Source organism: Telmatherina bonti (assembly GCF_933228915.1).
Source record: "Telmatherina bonti genome assembly, chromosome: 14".
NCBI classification, from domain to species: domain Eukaryota; kingdom Metazoa; phylum Chordata; class Actinopteri; order Atheriniformes; family Telmatherinidae; genus Telmatherina; species Telmatherina bonti.
In genome coordinates this window covers 29,869,627-29,894,193 of record NC_136612.1, presented here as the reverse complement: position 1 = coordinate 29,894,193, position 24,567 = coordinate 29,869,627, and the positions used below count along the sequence as shown (strand labels likewise).

General features: G+C 39.2%; 1 protein-coding gene across 1 annotated transcript in view; it reads left to right on the top strand.

Annotated features, from left to right (window-relative positions):
• Positions 1–8,618: 8,618 nt before the first annotated feature.
• The window catches only part of asic2 (acid-sensing (proton-gated) ion channel 2), a gene marked incomplete at both ends in the record, with an annotated part of 405,375 nt that continues 389,426 nt past the window's right edge, over positions 8,619–24,567 (top strand). Inside the window, one exon of the mRNA XM_079253556.1 lies at positions 8,619–9,191. Within this exon, the coding sequence (XP_079109682.1) occupies positions 8,619–9,191 (573 nt within the window). The remainder of the gene's footprint in view (positions 9,192–24,567) is intronic.

The following is a 24,567-nucleotide window of genomic DNA, read 5'->3' as shown; positions in this document are numbered from 1 at the left end:
AGATGTAGTCTGGTGGTATAAATGAATCTGATAAGATTTTTTTTTCTATAAAAAGAAGTATCCTAAAATTAGTTTATTCATGATTTTTTCTGTCAACACAAAAGATCAGATAGAGGTTTTATAGGTGTCTGGTAGAAAAGGCAGATATACACATTTTTTAATTGTATATGCACATATTTCTTTACTAATCAGAGTGAATATGACTTCTCTGCTGCTGTGGAAATCCATGTAATGGGCCATATAATGAAAGCCTGCTAGGAAACAGAGTTCTTCTGTGCTGGCTCAAAATACAAAATAACAAGATTGCTTCCATTTACATGCAAAACATGCCATCTTGGTCCTACTTTAATTGATTGGGGAGATGCTCTACTTGAAAAATTCTCGACATTATCCACAACAAGGTCAATGTGACCTCAACGTGTTAATTTTGTGTACACTCTCATTTTAGTCTTTCCCAGGGAATTTCCTTCAGGTCAGGTGTTTTACAGTTAAGACCATAAAGGAAGGAGTGCTGATGTGAATTCCCATCAAGTTATACAGTTTACATTATCTGTTCACACAGTTGCCCTCTTTTATGGCTGGTTTTGCTGTGAAACTTGATGCTCTCAACACGTCATGATTTTTGTGACCTTAGCAGAGGTCATGTTTTAGAATAGCATCAAATGGAGGCTCTTAGACGCACCTTGCTTTTCAAGTCTTAAATAAATGGCCCTACTAGCATGTTCTAAAGTTGGTAAAGCCAGTGATATGCTATTAAAATCATGAGCATGCACAGCCATTATTGATCTGGGTTATGACATGCTGTAAAACGGATACCCAAGTCGAGTCTTTGAGAGTTACTATCCTGCAACATTTATACGCATCCCTTCTCCAGCAGACCTGAATTAGATGTCTAAATTCCCTCATCAGCGTGTCGTTTTTCTCTGTAGAAGTCTGGTAATGAGCTATTCATTTAATTCAGATGTGTTGGAGAAGAGATGCATCTAAAAGTCGCAGAAAGGTCGCTCTTGAGGACCGGACTTGGGGACACTTGCTGTAGAAACAATTTGTGATTTCTCAGTTGATACAAAGCAGCCCAAAAGTTTGCCAAGGAAATATCCTTTACGTCAGGGTTATTCATTCTGATCCCACAAATACTGCAGCCAGCGCGTTTTCAGTGTTTTACTGCTTCAACACACCTGAATCAAATTAAATGGATCTAACAGCCTATCAAGTTCTGCACAATGACTCATTCATTTAAGTCAGGTGGGATCAGAGGTGTATGAAGTAGAAGTAACTCAGACGACTCCTGTCTACCTTCACACCTTAATCCAGACCTACACTCTCTCCCGACAGCTACGTTCCACCAGTGAAAGACGCCTCGTGTTACCACCAATACGTGGTACTAAATCTCAAGCCAGACTCTTTTCCTCTGTTGTGCCACGATGGTGGAATGATCTCCCGAATTCGGTCCTCTCTGTAGAGTCCTTGTTTACTTTTAAGAGCAAGCTGAAGACTCAGCTCTTCAAAGCACTTCAACAAAAAAGAAAAGCCTGCAGCACTTCATGTAAAGACCTGCTGTCCAACGGGAAAGTCCAGTAGCACCTTCCTACAATGTCCTCTATTGTTTGATTTCGTGCTTGTGTTGTTCTCACTCATATGTAAGTCGCTTTGGATAAAAGTGCCTGCTAAATGACTGTAGAATAGAATAGAAAGTAAAGTAAAAGTCCTGCCATGTTTTAGGATCTACCTGTGCATTAAGAACAGGTGTTTTCACAAAAAGACTCAACTACCTTTCAGTGAAGATTTGTTAATTAAATTCAGCTGGTTGAGTGACTGGTTGGACTAGCTGCTTGACAGGACTTTACTTTATGGCACTTGGATTATCACCTCTGGATGTGATGGAGCAGGAACCATTTTAAACCTGCTGGATTGTGCCTCTCGTATGACCGGAATGAGTAACTCTTTCTCCATCCATGCTTTTATGTTTTTTTTTCATACCAAATTCTGATCCCACCAGCTGAAACGGAGACCCATCAGACCAGGCAGCGTTTTTCCATCTTCAGTTGTCCAGTTTCGGAGAGTCTGTGTAATTTGCTGCCTCAGCTTCTTAGCTGAGAGGCATGGGAACCAGTGTGGTCTTCTGCTGCTGCTGTAGTCTCTGCTTCAGTGGTGGGTGTGTTGTGCATACAGAGATGCTTCCTGGATTCCTTGGGTGGAACAAATGATTACTTGAGTTAATGATGACTTTCTGTTGTCTCTAATTTTTTTCTGGTGTGTTTACCCAGGAGGTGATTGTGTATGAAAATTGGGCATCAGATTGATCCGGCAGACCAATCTGGTGCCAGTAACCATGCTATATTTGAACAATTGTGAAAAAGAAATAATCTAATTGTAATTTGACTGAAAAATTTTGTGATTGAGTCATTTTAATTTCATCTTTGTTCAGTGCTCACACTTATTTTTCTTTTATAAGTGATAGCAGATCATATAAACTGAAAGATGCAGTTTATGGCCAGAAGACTGAATCCTTTAGGCTACATTTCCTCTAAAACAGGTTTATTCTTTGTGCTTGTAGTAAAAACTAAACTGTTGTTTCTTATTTACACCACAGTGCAGTGTACAGTACACATAATTTCTAACTACATGCTCTTTGTGTTGCACAGCTCTGCTTCTATGTTGCACACAGACATGTGCAAGTTGAAAATATGTCACTACTAACTGACACATAAAAAGCTCGACAAAAATCAGAAGACGCAGCTGAACAAGCTGAATCTAGTAATATGAGCCAAATTGTGACACAAAATGGACGCAGTATTCTCTGGTAGATTGAAGTAACATCAACACGTTGTCTGAGATCTGAACTTGAAAGAATATTTATTAGGGCTGTGATGATATGCTTTTGTACCGATTCAATTAGATTTTTTTGGGTTGATAATGGTGATCTTTGTAGACTAAAAACAAACAAACCAAAAAAAGTAAACTTTTTTTGGTTTGTTTTCTTTTTTATTTCAATTAGGAAAAAAACAACACAGTGGCCAGACCATCATTCTGCTGCTTTAATGATCGAGAAGACAAGTAAAAAGATCAATAAAATGACAAATTTTTTTAGAGTATTTGGGAAAAAATTAATTTTGTTTTGTTGAAAAAAAAAATCTGTTTTAAAATTGTAAAGCTTTGATTTTCCACCCCTAAAATTTAGTGACACGACTCAGTAAAACAGCCTATCAGTTTCAAAAGGACATTACAGAAGTTGAACTTTTCTCAGTCCATGATGTTTTTGTCGCAGCATTTCAGTCATTTATGTTAAGGCAGGTTTATTTGTTTTTATTTATGACTATCCAAATTTTTGATTTAAAACAGCTGAGAGTTTCAGCAAACCTGCAGGTTTCTGGGAGTTTGTTCCACAAGTGAGGAACATAGAAACTGAACGCTGCCTCTCCATGTTTGGTTTTTACTCTGGGAACAGAAAGTAGACCTGTTCCTGATGACCTAAGATATCTAATTGTTACCAGATATATAAGATATCTAATTCTAACCAGAAGATCCTGAATCCATTTAGTGATTTATAAACTAACAGCAGGATTTTGAAGTTAATTCTCTGACAGACTGGAAGCCAGTATACAGATCTGAGGACTGAAGTTATATGATCCACTTTCTTAGACTTAGTGAGGACTGGAGCAGCAGCGTTCTGGACTACCTGCAGCTGTCTGACGGACTTTTAGGGAGACCAGTAAGGACAGCTTCAGAGTAGTCTAGTCTACTAAAGATGGCCCTGCGATGGACTGGCGAGCTGTCCAGGGTGTACCCTGCCTTTCGCCCAAAGCCAGCTGGGATAGGCTCCAGCTTCCCCGTGACCCTGAATTGGATTAAGCTGTTTAGAAAATGAATGAATGAATGAATGAATGATAGTCTACTAAAGATAAATGTCTGGACAAGTTCTTTTTTTTTTCAGTATGTTCTTTAGGTGATAAAAGGCGACTTCACAACTGTCTTAATGTGATGCTGAAGTTCAGGTCTGAGTCCATGTTGAAATTAGTCCTTGTTGAGGTTTGGAAAAGCAGCTTCACAGCTGAGTGTTACTGTCACATGTTTAAATGACTCATACAAGAAAGATGGTAAGAATTATGGCTTAAGAGAGTGGATTTGTAAAACTGTGGATGCTGCAGGGGTAAAACTGTCATCAGCCGCTGTGTGAGAACATGAGAATTAATTCAACTTTTATTTTACTGTGAGCTAATTACATTTTTAAGTGTGATTTATTGAAAAATAATAATTGTTCAACCCTAAATCCCACCACATTCAAAATCACTTAACTGCGTTTTTATTTCATCTCGATGCTCAGTTTGAACTAAAGTTGTCTTGACTTTCGTGCACGTCTGAATACACTGAGTTGCCAACATGGCTGGCTGTGTAATAAGCAGTTAAAGGTACACATAAAAGTGGTTTTGTGAGTGTAGATGCGTAAAAAAGTCCAACTGTGCAATGTGCAATTTTCGCTCCACAAAATTGTGCTGCTTCAGTTCTGATTGATTTGCAGTAATTTTAAAAAACAAAAAAAGTCGAAACAACTGAACTGCATAGTTCACCACAAAGAGGAAGAAACGTGTAAAGCAAAGAAGAATATGTTTGAATGAAATGATTGAAAATCTACTAGTTTCAAACATTTTTGCTTTAGGATTAAGCTATTGATTCATGGTGACTTTTTGGCCAGAAGGCAAAACTACAAAGCTGAAGCAGCAAAAACCAGAAAGATTTTGTTTGTCGCTGCCTTCAACTGAGAGAAGATACAACAGGTGGATGCTTGTCTGCAGCACTTACCTGTAGGGAAGCATGAAAACGATCACAAGCTGACCTCCATTGTACCTAGGGCTGGGCGATATGACCTTTTAGTAATATCCCGATATTTTTATGGCATGTCACGATATACGATATATATCTCGATATTTACCTTAGCCTTGAATTTAATGCTTTGGTGCAGACAATCACATCAGTACGATGATTTTGTGTCTATATTAAAACATAATTGTTCATACTGCATTAAGATATGCTGATTTTAAACATTCATGCCAAAAGGATGAAATTGTAACGAAGCAAATTGATCAAAACCGTATTTACTGAACAGTTAAAGCAGTGGCAGAAACATGTCATTTTAAAACAAAGTAAAGTGCCTTTACATGATGTAATAAGTGCAACGTATGAAAATATGTGCTCTGGGGGGGACTTTTCAAATGATGAAATAAATTTGTGGTACTACTACCTTTTGTGGCGACACTTTTGCGACATACTTTGCATACGACAGTTGTTTGGTCAACATCTTCTCTCCGGTATCCAAACCACCGCCAGATGATGGATCCTGTACTATTTTTCTTCTATTCTTTTCTTTTTTTTGCCACTGAAACAGGCTATCCTTTTGAAAAATTTTGAATACCATTAAAACAACATAAATCAGCTTTGTCTTCCTTTATTAAATGTTAGATTATCAAATTTAACCAAAGGATTCTTATGTTTTGTGGAATAGCTAGCTGCATGTTCAACCCTCCTCCTTTTTCTGGGCTTGAGACTGCCACAGTGACCCAAAAAAGACACTTTGACAGAGATACATTTATGTTTTTTAAATTTGTGTAGTTTTCTTACTTTTAGTTTAGTCTTTTTTTTATTTTTATTTTTAGTTTTAGCTTGCTTTGGGTTGAGCTATTAGGCTTTGCTTCATGGATACGTTTCTGAGTTGTGTATTTTAATCGCAGAGTTTAGCATTGAAATCAGTCTTATAATCCAGGCAGAATGTCCTCGTATCGTCTCCAATAAACGGCTTCAGCCAGTTTTTAATTCAGGATTTGATTCCCACTCCTTTCTGTACTTTCTAGAGACATGACGAGCTAGATAAATATGCTTGTATCACACACACAGTGGATGAGGTGAGTAAGTGACAGAGGCTGTGAATGTAATCAAATAGAATTAATTAATTTTGCGTGACGTGAAAAACTTTGTAATTTACGTCCCACTCTGTAATCCAGAGCGGGATCAGTGGCGGATTTGGCTGTTCATTGTGACTGTAGGTGGAGTCGTGCAGGTGTCCTTTCTGCTCCTCTGACTGGCTGCAGCTGCAGCCGGAGCGACTGAGTGCTTTAGGACGGGGAGAGACTCTCATTCGTGACAATAACTTTACAATATGCGCTTTAAAGTCAGTTGCCAAAACACCAGGAAAGTCTCCAATAACTCCAGTAAAAGTCGCTAGATTTGTCGCTAGTGCTTTTTACAAAAAAAGTCACCAGATTTAGCGAGAAAGTCGCCAAGTTGGCAACAGTGGCTACACGCTGCCTCTCATGACCTAGCACGTAGCTCATGTTATGTACGTAACGAGGTGCGCTTACTTTAACTCTCTGTGCAAAGCGGTGCAGAGTCGAGGAGGGGGGAGGAAAATCCGCCCACAGCTAAAAACACCTGCGTGACAACAGGATACTCGAATATGATGAAAATAGGCATTTTCTATATCGCACAGGGGACTAGCCACGATAACTCAAGTATATTCGATATATCGCCCAGCCCTAATTGTACCGATCCTGCTTTTTATTTACTAAACACAAAACTGAAGGTTTGAAGACAAGAAAGTTGCAGTTTAAAGCAGCTTCACTCAACAAAACTGCATGCTAACACCAGTTGGTTCCAGACTTCAGGCGACAATGAGGCATTTGCATTTATGTTGGTTTATTAAATTACTTTTAATCCTGTGAAAATGGAGGGATGGTGGTGCATTTTTTTGTCAAACCTTTTTAAAGCCATTGAGTCATATCAATATTTCACACCAGCTGTGCTGGTTTCATTGCTGTTATAATAATTGGTTCTTTGAAGGTTTATCTGCATAATCCACATTCTTATTTCTGGCATCCTTTTTGTTTCCTCCTCTTTAAAACTACCTTTTTTAAATGCTCACTCTTCTAGTGTTTGCTTCTCCTCCCCTACTGCTTTCCTGCTGCCGTCTCAGTATCACTCCACACACTTCCTTTGTTTCTGTTTCCTTTAATAAACAATCTGCTTATCAGAAACATAAAATTCCTCAAAGTGCACATCCAGGCTCTTAAAGAGCGCATTTTGTGTGCCGATTATGCCCTTTACATCTGCATCCCTCTCCTCTGCTTGTGAGTTGTGCGTTTGAATTCCTTTGTGTGACATCGCTGTACAGCCTGTGTCCACACTCCCTTGCTCGCTCTTTTTATAGTTTTCTTGTTTTTGTCCTCAACCTACATCTCCCCGCCTTTACTCCTCCATCTCCACTTCAGCTTCATCTCCCATGACACGTACCCCCCCCACCCCCTTCCCCAGCCTGGCAACCACAGCTGGCTTCCCTCTCTAACTCCTCGATAGCCTCCTGCTTTGCATCCATCCATCACTCTGTTTGCAGTGATGAGATGTGGAAACATGAAAGGTTGAGACAAATAAGAGCAAAGGTGGGGGGGTGTTTTCTGGGGGAGGAGGGAACATATTCAGTAAGAGACTTCGCTTTGGGGAGATCAAGGAAGGAGAGCGTTGGCTTCCCTCCTTTCTCCCTCTCCCCCTCCCTCTCTCCACTCTGTCTCTTTGCAAGCATGTGTGTTGGTGTGTGCGCCTCTCCCGGCTTCGCTGTTGTTCGCCGCCGCCACAGATGAGCTGGGAAGAGGAGGGAAAGCGGATGTATCTAGCCAGAGGAAAACAGGAGGAGTTTGGATCGGCATGCGAGACTAACCAACGACTCTCATCATCAACAGCTCTCCCTCTCTTTTTCACACACACGCGCAAACACACACGTGCGCTGTCAGCTTCACGCATACTCACAGCGGCTGGATGTCTTCTCGCTAGGCTGAACCAGAGAGGTGCTTTGGCTTGTCATTAGTTGAGGGCACGGGTGACTGTGAGAAGCCTTGACATGTGTTTGTGTGTGTGTGTCAGCTTGCGTGCGTAAGAGTTACATCGTAAGTGTGTGTGTGTTGAATAGAGATGGGTTGGACTTTAAATACACAGGGGCAGCTTTCATTTGCTCGCGGCTGAAGTGACTCTCACCTCTCGCTCTGGGTGTCACAAAGGACTTAATTGTGGTATTTTTGTAAGTGAAATTGAGCAGTCACAGAGGGGCAACGGAGGATGAGAAAGAGGGGGAGGGGGGGGGGCATGTTGAGATTTGTGTGTGTGTGTGTGTTGAGTGGATGTTTGTCAGGGCTGTAGTAGGAGCCACAGGCAGGCTGGCAGCCACAGTAACTCTCAGTTCAGGGAGTGATTGAAAGTGGAGGTGGAGAGGAGAGGGATGCCCTGGGGGAGCATCTTTCTCTGTCGCTCGCTCTCTGTGGTACTTATGCAGGTTTTAGAGGTCTAAGCTTTCCTCTTAATTCTTCCCCTTTTTAGCACATTTAATTTGTTTTTAAGCAACAATTTTTTTTCTTCCTGTTTGCTTCAGCCTTTCTTTTTTATATAGTCGTCATATATAAATTATATAGTTTTCTCCCTCTGACCTGTTTCCTCCCCTCCCTCCTCCCTTTTTTATTTTCCATAGTATGCTCAGCATGATTAAGATTTTTGTCTGAATCTGAAACTCTTATTTCTTCTCTTTCTCTGTGTAGGTGTGAGTGGACAGGGGACTCCCTGGCTCAGGAGGTGGAGGGCTGAACATGGATTTAAAAGAGAACTGTGGCAGTCAGGGGAGCCATGAGAGCTCCATCCTACACCCCACCTCCTGGCAGGCCTTTGCCCATACCAGCACGCTGCATGGCCTACGTTTCGTCTTCCCATATGGTCATGCCAGTGTGCGCCGCTTGCTCTGGGCTGCAGCTCTGCTGGCCTGCCTGGGACTTCTAGCATTTGAGAGTGCGGAGCGGCTGGTCTATTTCCTGTCCTTCCCCCATGTGACCAGCGTGGACGCCGTGGTGTCCAGCAGTCTGGTTTTCCCCGCTGTGACCATTTGTAACCTCAATGCTTATCGCTTCAGCCATCTCACACGCAACGACCTGTACCATGCTGGAGAACTGCTAGCCCTGCTGGATGTGCACCTAACAATACCCCAGCCACACCTGGCTGAACCTGATGTGCTCGCTGTACTCCAGGAAAAGGCCAACTTCACAGCCTACAAGCCCAAAGCGTTCAGCATGAAGGAGTTCATTGACAGGGTCGGCCATGACCTGAAAGAGATGATGCTTTACTGCAGATACCAAGGCCATAATTGCAGCCATGGCGACTTCAAAACTGTGAGTGTCCTTATGTCTTCTTTTAAATGTCAGCTCTGTTCTGTGCTCAGCTGGGGTCAGACTCTTTCTGAAGTCTCTTTCCCATCGCAAACTTTGACTGCAAGGTCTTTAGGTTACCCGTTTTGAGCTTTACAAGTTTTGAGATAGGATGGTTTTCTTTGTTGCTAATAAAACGAATTTATGTGTGCTGCATGTAAGGCTGGGACTCTCGTAACTGTTTTTCTCCTCGGCACACTTGTGTTTTGCTTTTCAGACTTTGTTTTGCAAATATACTTGTATTACTTTGTAGTCCTCAGCCTTCACATAAAAGCTGTGTACTACTGGCAAATGCAGTCCTGTGACAAGTCTAAAATATTTTAGTCACTGAAGCAAGTAAACAAATTTTTCCGAGACCAAATGAATTGTGAATTTGTTCAAATCTTGCTGTCAGCTCCTTTTATTTCTACGATCAAGTATTTTCTTTTGTTTTGAGAACGAGTCATAACATGCAAAGGATGTTTGTTTCTCAGCATCGAGTTGTTTGATGGTGCATGCACACCGACCAAAATAGATGTTTGTGTGATACCAGGTGCTGTTGCTTCTCTAATTTAACTTGATGGTGAAGGTAACACTGTGTGTGTTCTGTCAGAATTGTGCTTGTAAAAGCTGCAGAGGGAGCCGGTCACAGCAAGATGGTGTTAAAGTAATGTGTTTTGTTTCAGCAAACTAAAAGATCAGTATTGGCTTTGATCTTTCACTTATTCTGCTTTCTTTTGTTCATGTTTTGAAACTTGGTGTTGTTGACATCCACTTGTTGCATACTCCCTCAGGCGGAGTGTTGTCCATCAGTGCATTGCATACATGGCTTGCATGAGTTTAAATAGGAAAACTTGAAGCATTTAATAGTAAAATCAGTTTTCTCTTAAAATTGTCACGGACGATATTTAAATTTATTTCCACAAACAGGATGAAGAAACACTTGTTGGATCTTTTTCAAGCAGCTTTGTTATCTGCAGGGTCTTAATCACAATAAAAAATCAGACATTTTGTGCATCGGTTAAATTGCATTCTGCATAGTTTGACTTTTTTATGTATCTATTCTGTTGGCAGATACATTTGATGTGTAATCTGTCACTGAGCAAAAAGGCCTGCATTACTTTCATTGGTGTAACCCTGCAGCCTGGTAAGCTGAAGAATTTCCAAATTGGTTTCAGCCTAGATTTTACCATATACGGTAGTAATAAAGTAACTATGACAGGGTAAAATGACATTTCATTACTTCCAAATCCAGAGTTGATTCTCATTACTGTTCTGTTAATCTTTAATGTCTGATCAAAGAAAGCTGTAATTTGCCTTTAATATTTAATAAGTAACTAAAAGCACACATACCACATCCTTAAGTCTCCACTTAGATTCATAAGTTTCTGAGTGCTTTTGCAGCACTCTGAAAATAAAACAGCTTGCATAAACAAAAGACTTAAGATCAAGTGTTGTTGGTGCTGATTTATATCTCATAAACTAGAAATATGCACTAGGAACCTGATTAAATTAGCTTGCTGTTACACACTGATGTTTTTTAGCGATGCAGTGATCTGACAGATTGCGTAACATTTAGTGTATCCCTGTGTTGCTCAGCTGAAAAATGATCCCACAGGGAATCATGCAACAGACCATACAGATGTTTCACCAGGGAGGTGTAAAGCAGGAGCTTTGATTCTGTGCTTTATGTGAGGATTGAGGAGTTTTGTACTGGGAGAGAAAAGGTCAGCTGAGTTCAAACACAGGCTGTGAGAAAGGACAACAAAAGTTGAGTTTGGACATTCAGAAGATGTTCAGCCAGGTGATGTGATCGCACTTGTTTTGATTACAGGATAGTTCAGTTTGTGGGAAAGTACAATTTTAAAAAAAAGCACATTTGAAAGTTACTGTTTTGTCACATCTTCATCACATAATTGAACTGATATGTTTTCCTGATTGTAAACGTACCATGAATCATTTAAAGAGAAATATTGAGTACATCCTAAACGAACCAAATGCATTTTTCAGAAGTTCCATTAAATTTTTCAGCTTGATGAAAGTGGTGTCTTTTACTTTTTTACTTTTTACAGAACAGAAAAATGTCACAGTACAAAGGCACAAAAACCATTAAAGCTAGATATTACAGGGTGCGGCTAATTTGATGTAGACTGGCTGCTTTTACATTGTGCGGGTGTGTGGCTCTTAATGGCTTCTTTCATGAATATTTATCAGATCTGCTTTTACATTTTGGGCCTGGAATCCTCAGGTCTTCAGGTTGTGGCTTTTTAATTTTAACTTAAGTAATAACCAAAATCTTTGGTGCTTTCCTATGATCCACAGTAATGGAACAGCTTTCCTGAACACCTGAGGACTGCAGAGAGTCTGATTGCTTCTAAATCCAGACTGAAATCACACTTTTTCAGCCTGATTTACCAAATTTCATTTAAAAGACTTTAATTCATTTAGATGTTTCATGCTGGGAGTTGAATGTTTGGATGTTTTAGTGTCATACTTTATTTTTTTTTTAAATAATTGACCTATTGGCTTTATTTTTCTTATTTAGTTCTACTTTCTTTGTTTGCCTTTGATGTTTTTATTTATGTGATATTGTAGCTCTCTGTTAGCTCTTCTGTACTGTCGGTGGGTGGCTCGATGTGACTTGCTGACATAACAGCCTGTTTTGGTTTTATCTTTAAACAGCAGTTTGAGCTCCATGTTGTATGAAAGTGTTATATATAAATTGATCGATTTATTTTAGAAATGTGAGCTGTTGGTGGTGAACTATAAGCTTGTTTAGTGACTGCTTGGAAGCTGCTGATTGACTACATGTCTTACTAGTTTCAACAACTAACAAAGTATTTTAAATGTAGTGGAGTTGTGCTTTCAATCAGCAAAGTTTGGCTTAAGTACTATAAAAATGCTAACTAAAGGCTGAAGAAGGCAAAGGAACTGAGAGACTTGTGGAGCCGAGGGAAACAAGGTATTACTATAAATAGTATTTTAAATAATGTAACAGTGAAATGAGCAAGGTACATTTGCAAACTCCTGTCTGAGCAGAAAGAGTTTTTGTTAGATGAGCAAAAAGAATTCTGGACACTATTTGTGCACGACTTTACACTTCTGCATTAGATGTCCATTACACAGTTGTCGCCTCAGAAACCGAGCACAACACTCCATTTCAGGACACTGTTTCTCAGCTGAGTTTGCACACATGCACATCATCATCATAAAGCTTTTGTGGGCATGACTGATGCAGGAAAATGAGAATGTTTGCCTGTCCTCATGCTCACATTTATTTACCCTTTTTTTTTTTTTTTTTTTTTTTTTTTTTTATCTGTAGGCTTGTGGTTATAAAGTGTGTGCATAATGAATTTGCTGGCTGGAGTTATGTGAGTTTTGGTGTATTTTTACATTTTTCTTTGGCTAGCCTCTAAGCTGATTGGTGATGTGGACACAATACAAGAAGCTCAATGATGCTGCCCCTCAGATATGATCTGTTTAGATGAGCTCTTTGTTTTGTCAAGTTGGCTCAATTGTCATTCAGAGTGTATTCAGTGGCATTATTACACCTCAGCTGTGTGTGTTCTAAGTCATTAAAGCCTTTAGGTCTGTGTCAGTTGCTGTTGGATTGATGTCTCCATGTTTTATCTTGAGAGATGCTCAATGCAGAAATAGCTAATTGGGAAAACAACTATTGTGGTTCATGCTTTGGCTTTAGTGATAATCTATTCACGCCTTCAGACAGATGCTTCCCCTGGAGCTGATCCATATTGCAGTGAGAAGTTACAAAACTACAACTGAAGAGTTCTCAGCTCATGTCTGCAAGGAGGACTTGTGATTTTCATAAATTCATGCTGTTAAATGTTTTTGCTCAGTCTCTGCTTGTCTGTGAAGCCCGATGAGTCTCAATTTAACTCCCCTTAGCAACCGTCTTACATGTTATGTGACACATCTTTCACCTCAAGCTGTGTTTAAAGATAATCATCTTGACAGAAAGGCTACTAGGAGGCACTGTCATCCTCTTTGCCCTCTGCCTGTTGCTGTTGAGCTCCTCCTGACTTATCCCTGCTCCTCTCTGTCTACTTGTTCTGTCTCTCCTCACTCTGTCACTGCTGCAATGCACCTTCATATTTACAGAGCTGTCTCTGAGAAAGAGAGAGGAGGAAGAAACAACACAGCAAGCCCTCCAAAATGGGGAAAAAAAAATCATCCATGAATGAACTCCAAAACATGCATTCAGAAAAAACCCCAAATATAATCTCACTGAAATGCATGCAAACATGAATGAACACACATGCACATAGGGACAATATTACCACGACACTCCAGGGACCCGAGTCAGCGTTTGAGTGGCACTGTGATGAATGACCAAGGGGAGGATTGTGGGGACATGGGAGTCGGTGTGATGTGACTGATGGAACTAGAGCATTGCTCTGCACAAAAGGGGAAACAGCAACAGTGTGCACATTTCCACCCATATGTATAATGTGTCACCTCGGATAGTTTTAAGCATTTTTCAGAAGTGCAGACTGCTCATCTTTTTAATTTATGTTCACGCATGGGTGCCTCTGCAACCTACTTAACACGATTGTTTCTAAATGAGCCCTGTGACATACTTGTTTGCAAGTATGTGTAAAAGGAGGACATGCACAAGTAAAAAAAAGAATCGGCATACGCTTAAAAATTCTTTCACCTGATTATTTTTTCTTTTTAGTAAAATCCTCTTAATGACTTGTCACAGTGCTGCTCCGTCCTTGGTCGTGTGGTGTGAGAAGCAGTCAGAAAGTTTTGGTGAAAAAGTGGAAGAAAATCCAGAGCTTATGTTTAGTTTTTGTCCTTCAGTCCACTAGAGACAAATTTTGGAATTTATTTGGCTTCAATATAACATGAAAAGAAAAATCTTACTGTATCAGAGAGATATGATTATACTGCCATGTCAGAAAAATATCATGCTGATTCTCCGCGCACATTCACATCAGCCTTTCTCCTTTGAATCAGAGTCCGTTTGCTTGGAATGTCTGCTTCGTTTGGGGAACTTTGGATGTGCCAAACAAATTTGGACCAAAGAAGCAGACTCAGTCCACCTACAAATCCAGGTCTTGGCGTGTTTCAAGCGGACCAAATGCAGGAAGCGGACTACAAAAAAAAGTCAATTCATGCATGTCACGTAGCATTGCATTGTGGGTAAATAAATAGTTATCGCGTTGAGTCCTCTGCCTCGTCTGTTGTTAAAATTGTGCTCATTGTTGCAGTGTATTTCTGCAGTATACTTGCATAAGTCAAAACAGCGATAGTTCTGTTTCCATGTTTAACTCACAACAGTTTTCTTCTTCATGCGGGTCATGTCCTCTTTTGCTAAATTCTAGTGCAGCGCCACTTTTAGTGAGAATGGGGATATATTATTCTGATGGTTTGGCTCCTTTAACCAAAGTACAGCGTGAACATGATCTTTGTCCACACAAAGCAGAGTCTCCAGTTGGTCTGAAACTAACGGACTATCCAGATGTTAATCCACCTTAAGTAAACTTATCCAAAATGAATAATAAAATGACTCCAGACTAACTTTGTTCATTTGTAGGACCTGATGCACAACCTTTTTGTATCTTTTAGGTGTATCACCACATATTGTAGGTTTCTCAGAAGTTTCACTGTGTTTTAGCAACATGCTAACACCACATTTTAAGATTGGCAACGCTTTTTACATCAGCATGTTTCACGTCAAATTACATGATGACTGATCTCGTTAAATGCATAGAGACTACGACACATTCCTTCATGGAAATATCAGTCTCCATCACCACAAATGCTCTACATTGATTAGTCTAATTAGTCAAATGAATTAGATTGTTATTGCGTTGGGTTGGATCTTTTATTTACTGGCTCTTTTTCAAGAGGATGGTTTGTATCTTCATGTCATTTGTTGAGCTAAAAGTCATGTTGAATTTTATTATCATCTCAGACTCCTCACTACTTCTGTTAGCTACTGGCTCATGCTGAAACACTTTTGGGGAAGGCACTTTGTTGGTCAGACAACTGTCAATACAGATGTTTGTTGAGACGTTATTTATTTATTTATTTTTTTTAGCGTTTCAGTCATGAGTAGTGTACTCCACCAACAAAATCCTGTCATGCTCTGGTTGCATTCTTTGCACCGCATGCAATGCATGACATTTTGGATGTTTTTATCTTGTCTAAGTCACAGAAATTAGGTTGATCAATCTTTCTGAAATGCATATCTTTAGGAATTCTTGTTTTTACATCCCTGTCTCATTCACATGCTCAACCCAGGTAGTTGCCATCTTATGAACAGCAGCTGAGATGGAAAATTTAATGGTTACCACTGCAGATGGTATAAGGTTCAGGCTAGAGCTTATCTGTATATATTAAAATGATCAAATCTCATCTTTTTATGTTCAGTGAAGAGGGAAACAACAACAACCCAACTTGCTAAATTAGGCACACCAGTGCAACCAAGAACCTAAGTTGATTGGACTCCACCTATGTTTGTTTAAGGATGGAGTCACGACATGAGGTTTTCCGTTTAAAACAATGGAAGCATCTAAGGTAGCTTAGAAATGGAAACAACATTGCAAATCCTGTTCCCCAAAGAAAACATCAATCCATTATCCAGTTAAGAATGGGATTTTTACTGGGGCAAAGGGCCACTATGAGGTTCACTATATGTGAAATGAACTTGACTCAACCAACTGTCTTTGGGACATGCTTTGAAATGGACATAGCTACTGGTAAACATGTTAATCTTTAAGCAAACGTCCATTATGATTTATTAACATTCTCAGCAGCATGTTTTTAGCACAAGTCAAACACTTCTTATGCAAATGATCAAACTCCACTCAAGTCATTATGCAGATTTGCATTCTTCTGCATTCCACAGTATTAGTAATTCATTAAGACAATTATTTCTTCACTTGAGTCTACCACCTTAAATTGTTTATAACATGAATGTGTAATTGTAAGTAAATGACATGTTCCCATTTTGCAGAACGACATGTATTTATAAAAGTTTAAGTTAATTTTAACCTCTTGCCTCAGAATAATTTCAGGCCATATCGGCTCTTAGTTATGGTAGATCTGATGTGATTCTGATTGTCTGCAAGAAAATGCTGCTATAGTGGAGATGGAAATTCACAATATGTCTGTGCTGCTTGAATGTTGTGGAATTTTACGCTGTGATTAACATTTCAGTACTGTGACAACCATTATGTTTTAAGGTGACATGTACTTTGTTAGGTTTCACCATCTGAAGCTTAGATGATGGATACAGACATACATGGATAAAAAAAATGTTTGAATTAGTATTTTTTTCAGTGGCTTACAGACATTAAAATGTAAATTTTTACACAACTACACTAGATGCTAAAAACTACTCTTACAATGACCTGACTGTTTCTTTATCTACCGTTTTTTTTTTTTTTACCCTTTTGAATAATACATGGTGCACTTCTCCCTCTTACACTGCAGTTATGTCCTGTCTCTTTTAGTAGTAGTACTACCTGATTATAGACCAAATGATGATCACAACTAGTGTTTCTCCCAGGTGTACAGTTACAGTGTAAAGGGTGGCATGAAGCAGACGAACACAACAAACACTTTAAGAACTTGTACGAAGGTAGATAGTAAAACACCCTCCTTGTGTTAAATGCACAGACTTAAAAATAAAACTTTGTTCCCCTACATTTTAATCAGTCTGCTTTGACTCATGAGTTTGTTTCATACATGTAACCTGCATATTGACTTAACAAACGGGATGCACATCTCTGCAACCTTAAAATCAATGTTAATGAATCATGTGTTCACAAAGAACTGCAAAGCTGTAGCAGTATCTACTGGTTACATCATCAGTTTAGGACATATTATCTCTTTACTGCAGGTGATTAGTTTTAGAAACCTGTAGTAATCACATGTACAGTATGGGGCTTAAACTAATTCCACACCTTTTCTTTGGAGGAAAGTTGCCAATTTATACTGGTTGTCATGACAATCTTGTAATCTTGCTCAGACTTTTTTTTTTCCCTGTGGTTTACAGTGTTTCCTTGTCCTGATAGTAGTTTATACATTTTGTAATCATGAACAATAAGAAAAATAGTTAACTCTGACTCATCCAAACGTTCAGACCGAAATGAAGTTGTTCATTTCTTATATTTCATGAGCTTCTTCTCCCGGCTCCTCTCATCCCCCTCCCACAGCGAATACCTGATCGCCACACCCTGCATATAAATGGCATGTTGGGATGAAAATACAAAGTAGTAAAGAAGAAACTCGGAAGGCAAACATGGCTTAGAAAATGCAGGAAGGATTTCCCGACCCGGCTCGGTTTATTTGCCTCCTCCTGCTAAACAGCCGAGAAAGAGACAATTGTTGGTGGAAAAAGCTGCGAATAAAAAGAGCCTAAGATCACACAAGGAGCAAAACCAGAGGGAGAAGAACTAAGACAGGACGCCACTTTTGAATCTTGCCAGCTCCCCTGCATTACCTACCCCAGCTTTAAGTGGGAGAGCCTGGGAACTGCTATTGAACCATTTAGCAAGCTTTGCAAGTTTTTAATGTTGTCTTACTATATTGATGGTGAAGTGGCGCTATTATGCACATTTCAGGCTAATTTATTCTAATATGCAAATCCTAAAAAGCAGGAAATTATCAAACATTTTTCAAAACCTCTATATTCATTTTATATTGATTCCCTCAGATCTGCCTCTGCCAGAAACAAGAACGCTCCTCCCTAAGTCCTGCCTGTGGGTTGTATCTGCTTGGTCAGCTGTTAGGAGTATTTGCTAGGAGCTTCCACATCAGCTGCTTTCTTCATAGAAACACAGACAGAAATGGTAAACTTAGTTACTCTGGAAATAATGTCAACACCAAATATACAACCAAACATGTTTGAACCCAAATCGGACCCTTAAAACGAGCTCAAACTACTCTGCAACCCGCAGCAACGAATTCAGCAGAACGTATCTGAAATTAACGTTGTTTGCTGTTTTTCCACAATCTTTTATAATCTTAAATATTCCTGTGTACATGTGGCAAATGTACCACAGTGGAATCTGCATCTGTTGTTTCACAAAAATGATCACCTGTTTTTTTTTTTTTTTTTTTTTTAGCATAATCAAAACAAAACATTTGTTTGGTTCTTTGGTTTTATTTACAGCTTTTGTTTCAGGATTGGAAATGTGGACCTTGATTGTAGGAATCCCCAGTCATACTGCCCCTTATTTATGCAGAAGTCTTCAGTGAAGTGCTGATCTGAAAATAAACTTAGCTGTAGTTCTGTGGCTGGCTCCAAAAAACAAACTTATCCATCTGTGTAGTTGTTGTTTCATTAGGAAATTTGAACAAATGTAACTTTACCTCACAGCCTAAGAAGCGTTTCTTGTGCGACGCGTTGTCACTGAAAACCTCCCGCTGTCAGTTTTCATCTAACGGCAGTGAACGTGATCCTTCTGATAGAAATCACGGTGCATCCATCAATAATAATAATATACCTGAACATGTGGGTGATGACAACTCTGAGGCTTTACCTAACCGAGGTTGAAGAGGCAGAATTCAAACATTGGCTGTGTCCGATTGTCCAGACTCGTCCCTAACCACTCATTTACTACATAGGGCTGGAATATCGCAGACTACATTGTGCACTCTTTCTGTTGGTGCTTCAGACACGAAGCTGGCCATTTTCTCCTCATCGCAGATCACAAGACAAATAATTGTCACCACGGCAACCACCACGTCTTGTTCCGAATCCAATCCAAACTCGTAAAATAATGTGTTCTTATTATTTTGTGTTTCATTATTTGTTTGGTGCATAATTATTCAGCAAATAAGGATACAAAATAAATGATCTCTTTTTTTTCTTTTCCTCAACCTGCTTTGATGTTTGTCACTTACACCCCTTTGAGCTCCTGCCGCAAGGCATTGTGGTCTATATTGATCTGTCTAGGGACCATCGATACTCACTACTTTTCAAGATGCACTGTGGGTAATTTTAAGTGCACTACTTTTTTTTTGTCTGGACATTCGAACACCCCCAGAAAATGGCATGAGCACTATATAGAGCACTATGTCGGGAATGGGGTGCACAATCAGAAACGGCAAGAATGGAAAATGTAACATTGACAAAACTGTGGGAGCAACATTAATCCAAATAATGCCTTAATTATCAATAATGATAGCTGGGTGTATTTGAAAATTGAGGAAGTACATCACAGGTGGATCAGACGGTTTGATGAGACAACTGTGTGTTTTGGAAAATAACATTTGAAAGCCAGTAATATGGCTGTCAACCTATGATACCACAGTATGAAATTAGACGAGTACATTTCCTGCCATCACAAGCTGTGCTTCATATTCAGCATTCTCATTTTAAAGTATACCTTTTAAAACTATGGCAACTAAAGGGTTAAGCTGTGGAGCCCTCAGTGAATGAGCAGTGCTTTATCTGCTTTTCATTCAGGTGGAGAAGACATTTTAAATATTGGACGATCCAGTAGGAAGCTAAAAACATGACGGAAAAGTAAAATTCTGCTGGTCCTGCAGCTCTACTCGGGTGTAAATTAGACATCTTAGTCGGCAGTTGGACGTTGTCATTGTGGTGTGTTAAGTTTATTTTCTTCTTGTTTTCCCTAAAAAGCTGGTGATGGGGACAGTGTTTTTCTTGTTTCAGGGTGACATCCAACAGCCACAGGGCAGCAATGCTATGATTAATACAAGTTTAAACTCAGTAAAGAAGAGCAGATGCCTAATGTAATATATGAAATGAATGACTTCATCATTCCAGTCATCTTCCATTATCTACATTAATCTCAGTCACTGTGCAACGAAATGGCTGCATTACTGTCCAAATTGCCTGGCTTTAAGAAGGTGTGATGATGTCAGCTCCTGAAGATTGTTATTCTTATGTACTTTAATGCCTTCCTCCTTGCTTGTGTTTGTTTTGCTGGGTGTGATTACAACCTTGATTAAAAGCTGATTGATCACACCGACAAGACCCAAACAGTGTCTGCCATAGTGAATCAGCTCAGAGTGCCTCTCCAGCACTCCGTGCATGCCTCAGTAATATATTTAAATACCCTTCAAGCTAAGCATGCTGGTGAGGATCCTATCACACACTCAGCTTTTACGTGAAGCCTGATAGCAGCCAGACCGTGCATCACACAGACACTAATTAGCCACTCTTCTCTACCTCTGACCACGGCCTTGTTGGAACAGAACTACAGATGTAATGGTGTTGGCTGGTAACAGCAATGGCAATTAACCATGACATGCAACCTGTGGCCTGAGCTCTTCACCGGCCGATTTGTTCCCTACTGCTGCCAGTGGAGCAGCACAAGTCTATCGGTCTCTTACTGTCGTGTGACTCTGCAGTTTAATCTTTCCTTCTCCTCGTCTGCTCACTGCAATTTATCACTTTCATATTCATTATATAACATTTGAAAGCTCATTGTTTCAAATCATGTTTTAGTAGATTTACTGCATCAGTCACTGATGTGGGATTACATTGGCATTTTAGACTCCAGGCAGGCATGATGGCTCAGTTGCTCAAAGGGCATTGGAAGATCCATTGCCACAAAAAATTGTTCCTGACTAATGCATCATGCAGAGTGGAAACCTGTGCTATTTAACCAACTTGGATGGGAAATATGCAAGCTGCCTCTAACAGCTCAGTGGGGATAGCTTACGTGGTAGACACTGCAGCTGTTTGCTGGTGGATTATGGGTTGAGGACATGTTTAAGGATAGGGATAGGTGTTATAGAACAACACATTCTCCTCAAGGAGTTTGCTCATCATCAAACTACAAGTTTGTGGGTTGTACCAGAAATAATTGCATTGGCAAATAAATAATTTAGTTACTGGTTTAGTTGATACAAACATTTTTACATGAGAAGAATCATATAGTCTTTCATCCTTTTTTCAGAGCTTAAGTTGTTAAATGGATACTTTAATTTTTTTGGCACATTATTATTTACTTGCTTATACACTCATTGATTAATTCATTATATTAAAAAGCACCTTATTCCATGAACAAAGAGGATAATTGGGCTGTCATAAACACTTGATTTTTATATGCTGTGAGGAAAGGAAAACTTTTCTTTTTATGAATCTCTGGTGGAAAAATACTATGTTGACTATATTGAACACTCACAGTATTAACTAAGAGGAAGGTTCATCCTAACAATATTGCTTGGACACAAACGTTGTTTGATTTAAGGTTTGTTGCCTGCAACTCATTTCCATCATTGATTTATCTGACATTTATGCCTTTCCTGAGGGAGTTTTGAGAAACATTTATTTGATAGTCAGCAAGAATATGCAGAATTAACTTCATTGGATTTCATAGACCTTGGTTGAAAGCGAGAAAAACACATTTTTGTCTAAAGCTAGTTAACTTTGAAAATGAAACAATGGATATTGGCATCAGGTGAGCGTGTATGCTCTTTGTATCCTTTTTTTTGTTAATTAAATAATAAAAAATAATATTAATAAATAATAAAATTTTTTTTAAAAATAACAAAAAAACCAAAACAAAACAAAAACCTAATCCATGGTACTGTTACTAGGACTGCATTCTCATCTTGTTTTATCAAGCCACTGTAGAAAATGACTTTTTGCTTCACAACAAAAAGTAAAATACATTTTATTAGGTGATTAATTAGTTCCAGATAATAGAAAAACTGTCAATTTCTCATTTGTACCAGAATTCTTCAGTCTGTAAATTTTATTGTTGGAGTGCTAATTGAATTCATGCTCCCACTTCAGTGTGCATTTGAAGCATTCAAATAGGACAGAGTCTGACTTCACACTGGCTTAGAAATGATCACATTTTCTCCAGTTACTGCTTATGCATCATACAAGCCTTGGTCAACCCAGTACTATAATTTTAATGGCGCTCAGAACGTCACTAAAAATGGGTTAACTCCCTGACTTGAGTTAATCATCCAGTAGTTCCTGAAGAAGGTAGAGTATGATGTCTATGCATATGGAAAGCTGTTGGTTCAGGACATGAAGTCAGGCTTGCAGATGTTAGCTTGCATTCACACTGATAAAAAAAATAAGAGGGATCTTGAAAAGAGGAGAAAAGCAGAGTACAGCCCATTACCTAACCACGCTGTCTTGAGACCTACTTCATCATTGCCCCAGGAGGAGGAGGAGGAGGAGAGAGAGGAGATGAAGCATGCCTCTGTGCATGCGTGTGTTTGTATGTTTGAGCTTGTCTTTAAGTGCTGCAGGGAGGGTTTATATTTGTTTGTGTTTGTGTGTGTGTGTGTGTGTGGGTTTGAGTTGTAATGTGCTGTCACATGCAGTCAGTTTTGGTTTGTTTTGCATGTGTCTGTGATGCAGCTGCTTGACGCATTTACCATGAATTGCTTTCAGCAGATATTGACTAATGTGTATGAAATCAAAGGTCAAGTGCCGAGTTAACTGGAATTCCCCTGGCTTGTTTAGATGCCACTCAAAGAAAATTATATGCTGTCTGCATCAGTAGTTAGTCTCCAAGAAATGTTGTTTTGTGTGAATTATTGATTTGTTAAGGAAAACCTCTTTTTGTTTACCTGAATGCAGGCAGTAAGGTCAGTGATGCAGGAGCACTGTGGGACAAGATGAAAATACCATGACTAGCACAAAGGCTGTACATCTCAGTGATGTGGTACCATGCATTACTGAGTTTTTTTTTTTTAATATATATATATATGTTTCTTTTGGATTTAGAATTTTTTTTTTTTTTGTTTATCATGAATTCTGGATAATATTGATAACTAAGCACTTTTTATGAAATCAAGCTTGAATGACTTTGAAAATATGCACTATTTATTCACACTTGATAGGAACTAATATTAACAGCTGCCTAAAATGATGAAACAATCAATTAAACATTAGAAACACTCCTCAGAGATTTCGCTTCATGCTGATATCGCACAGTTGTCGAGTTCTCATCCATGATGAGAATGTCCCGTTCCACCACATCCGAAAGCTGCTCTCTTGTATTGAGATCTGGTGGCTGTGGAGGCCATTGGAGAACAATGAACTCATTGTCATGTTTAAAAAAAAAAAAACTAGGTGGAGATGATTTGAGTTTTGTGGAATGGAGCATTATCCTGCTGGAAGTAGGCGCCAGACGATGGGTACACTGTGGTTAAAAAGGGATGGACATGGTCAGCAGCAATGCTCGGGTAAGGAGGGGTGTTTAAATTATGCTTAAATCTATCATCAGGCAAAGGGGGACTAGAAAATAACTTCCACACTGTTAGACCCCTAACAACGTTGCTACAAGGTGAGGTGCATCCCTGCTTTCATGTTGTTTACATTTACTTCTGAATGTTGGTACTGAAATAGAAACTCAATAAAATTTTCCAGTTTTGTACTGTCCAATTTTGGTGAGCTTGTCAACATTGTAATCTGTTTCCTGTTCTTAGCTGACAGGAGTGACCCCTGGTGTGGTTTTCTGCTGTAGTCAATCAAAATAAACATTTTTCTAAACGAATATCTATGTAGCCACTTTATATTCAAACAGGTGTTCAATTAAAAATTGCCACGATGGATCTTATTTGTCACTTCATCTGCACATTTAATACTGACCTGTTGTCTTGGATTAGGTTTTGTTGCTTTTTTCCAACTTTCTTCCAACTTCGTGACATTGCAAACAAATTTAGCTATATGCTAAATATAGCATATAGCTATATTTAGCATATAGCTAAATATAGCTATATGCTAAATATAAAAATAGCTAGCTACATCACGTGCTAGCAAGTAATAAACTTGCACTCCTGTACTTTTGAACATGCATTGTGACTGATTCTGCAAGAAGATATGAATATTTTAGGAAGAAGGGCAAGGCAAGTTTATTTGTACAGCACCTTTCATGTACAAGACAATTCAAAGTGCAAGAAGAGAGAAGAATAAAGATTCGGGGACAGAGTTAAGACCATCGTGTACGGGCTGGAGAGAGCTTGCAGTACAGATGGGATGCAAAATGGATTTTGAATTTGCCCTCAGAGGTGTTGTATATCAACATGTTTGTTGAATGTGTTCATTTTTCTGTGAACGTTGAACTAATCACAGCAGTTCTCATTTATGTTCTTTATTTGTAAATAAAGAACTTTGAATGTAAACTTGTCCAGATAATGTGAGCTCCTCATCATGCCTAACTTCACGCTACATTACCCACAATGCACTGCACACTCCAATGTAACAAATGGCAATGCTCCTTGGCAACACCACTGCAGTCCAGCTCTGATCTGTTAAGAGGAAGTGAAAGGAGAGAAGCTGCAGATTCAGCGTGCACACCACATGCTTTGTGTGCTGATGATTACTTACGGAAATATCAGTAGTGTCTGCAGAAGATTGCATCAGTAAAAATCTAATATGCAA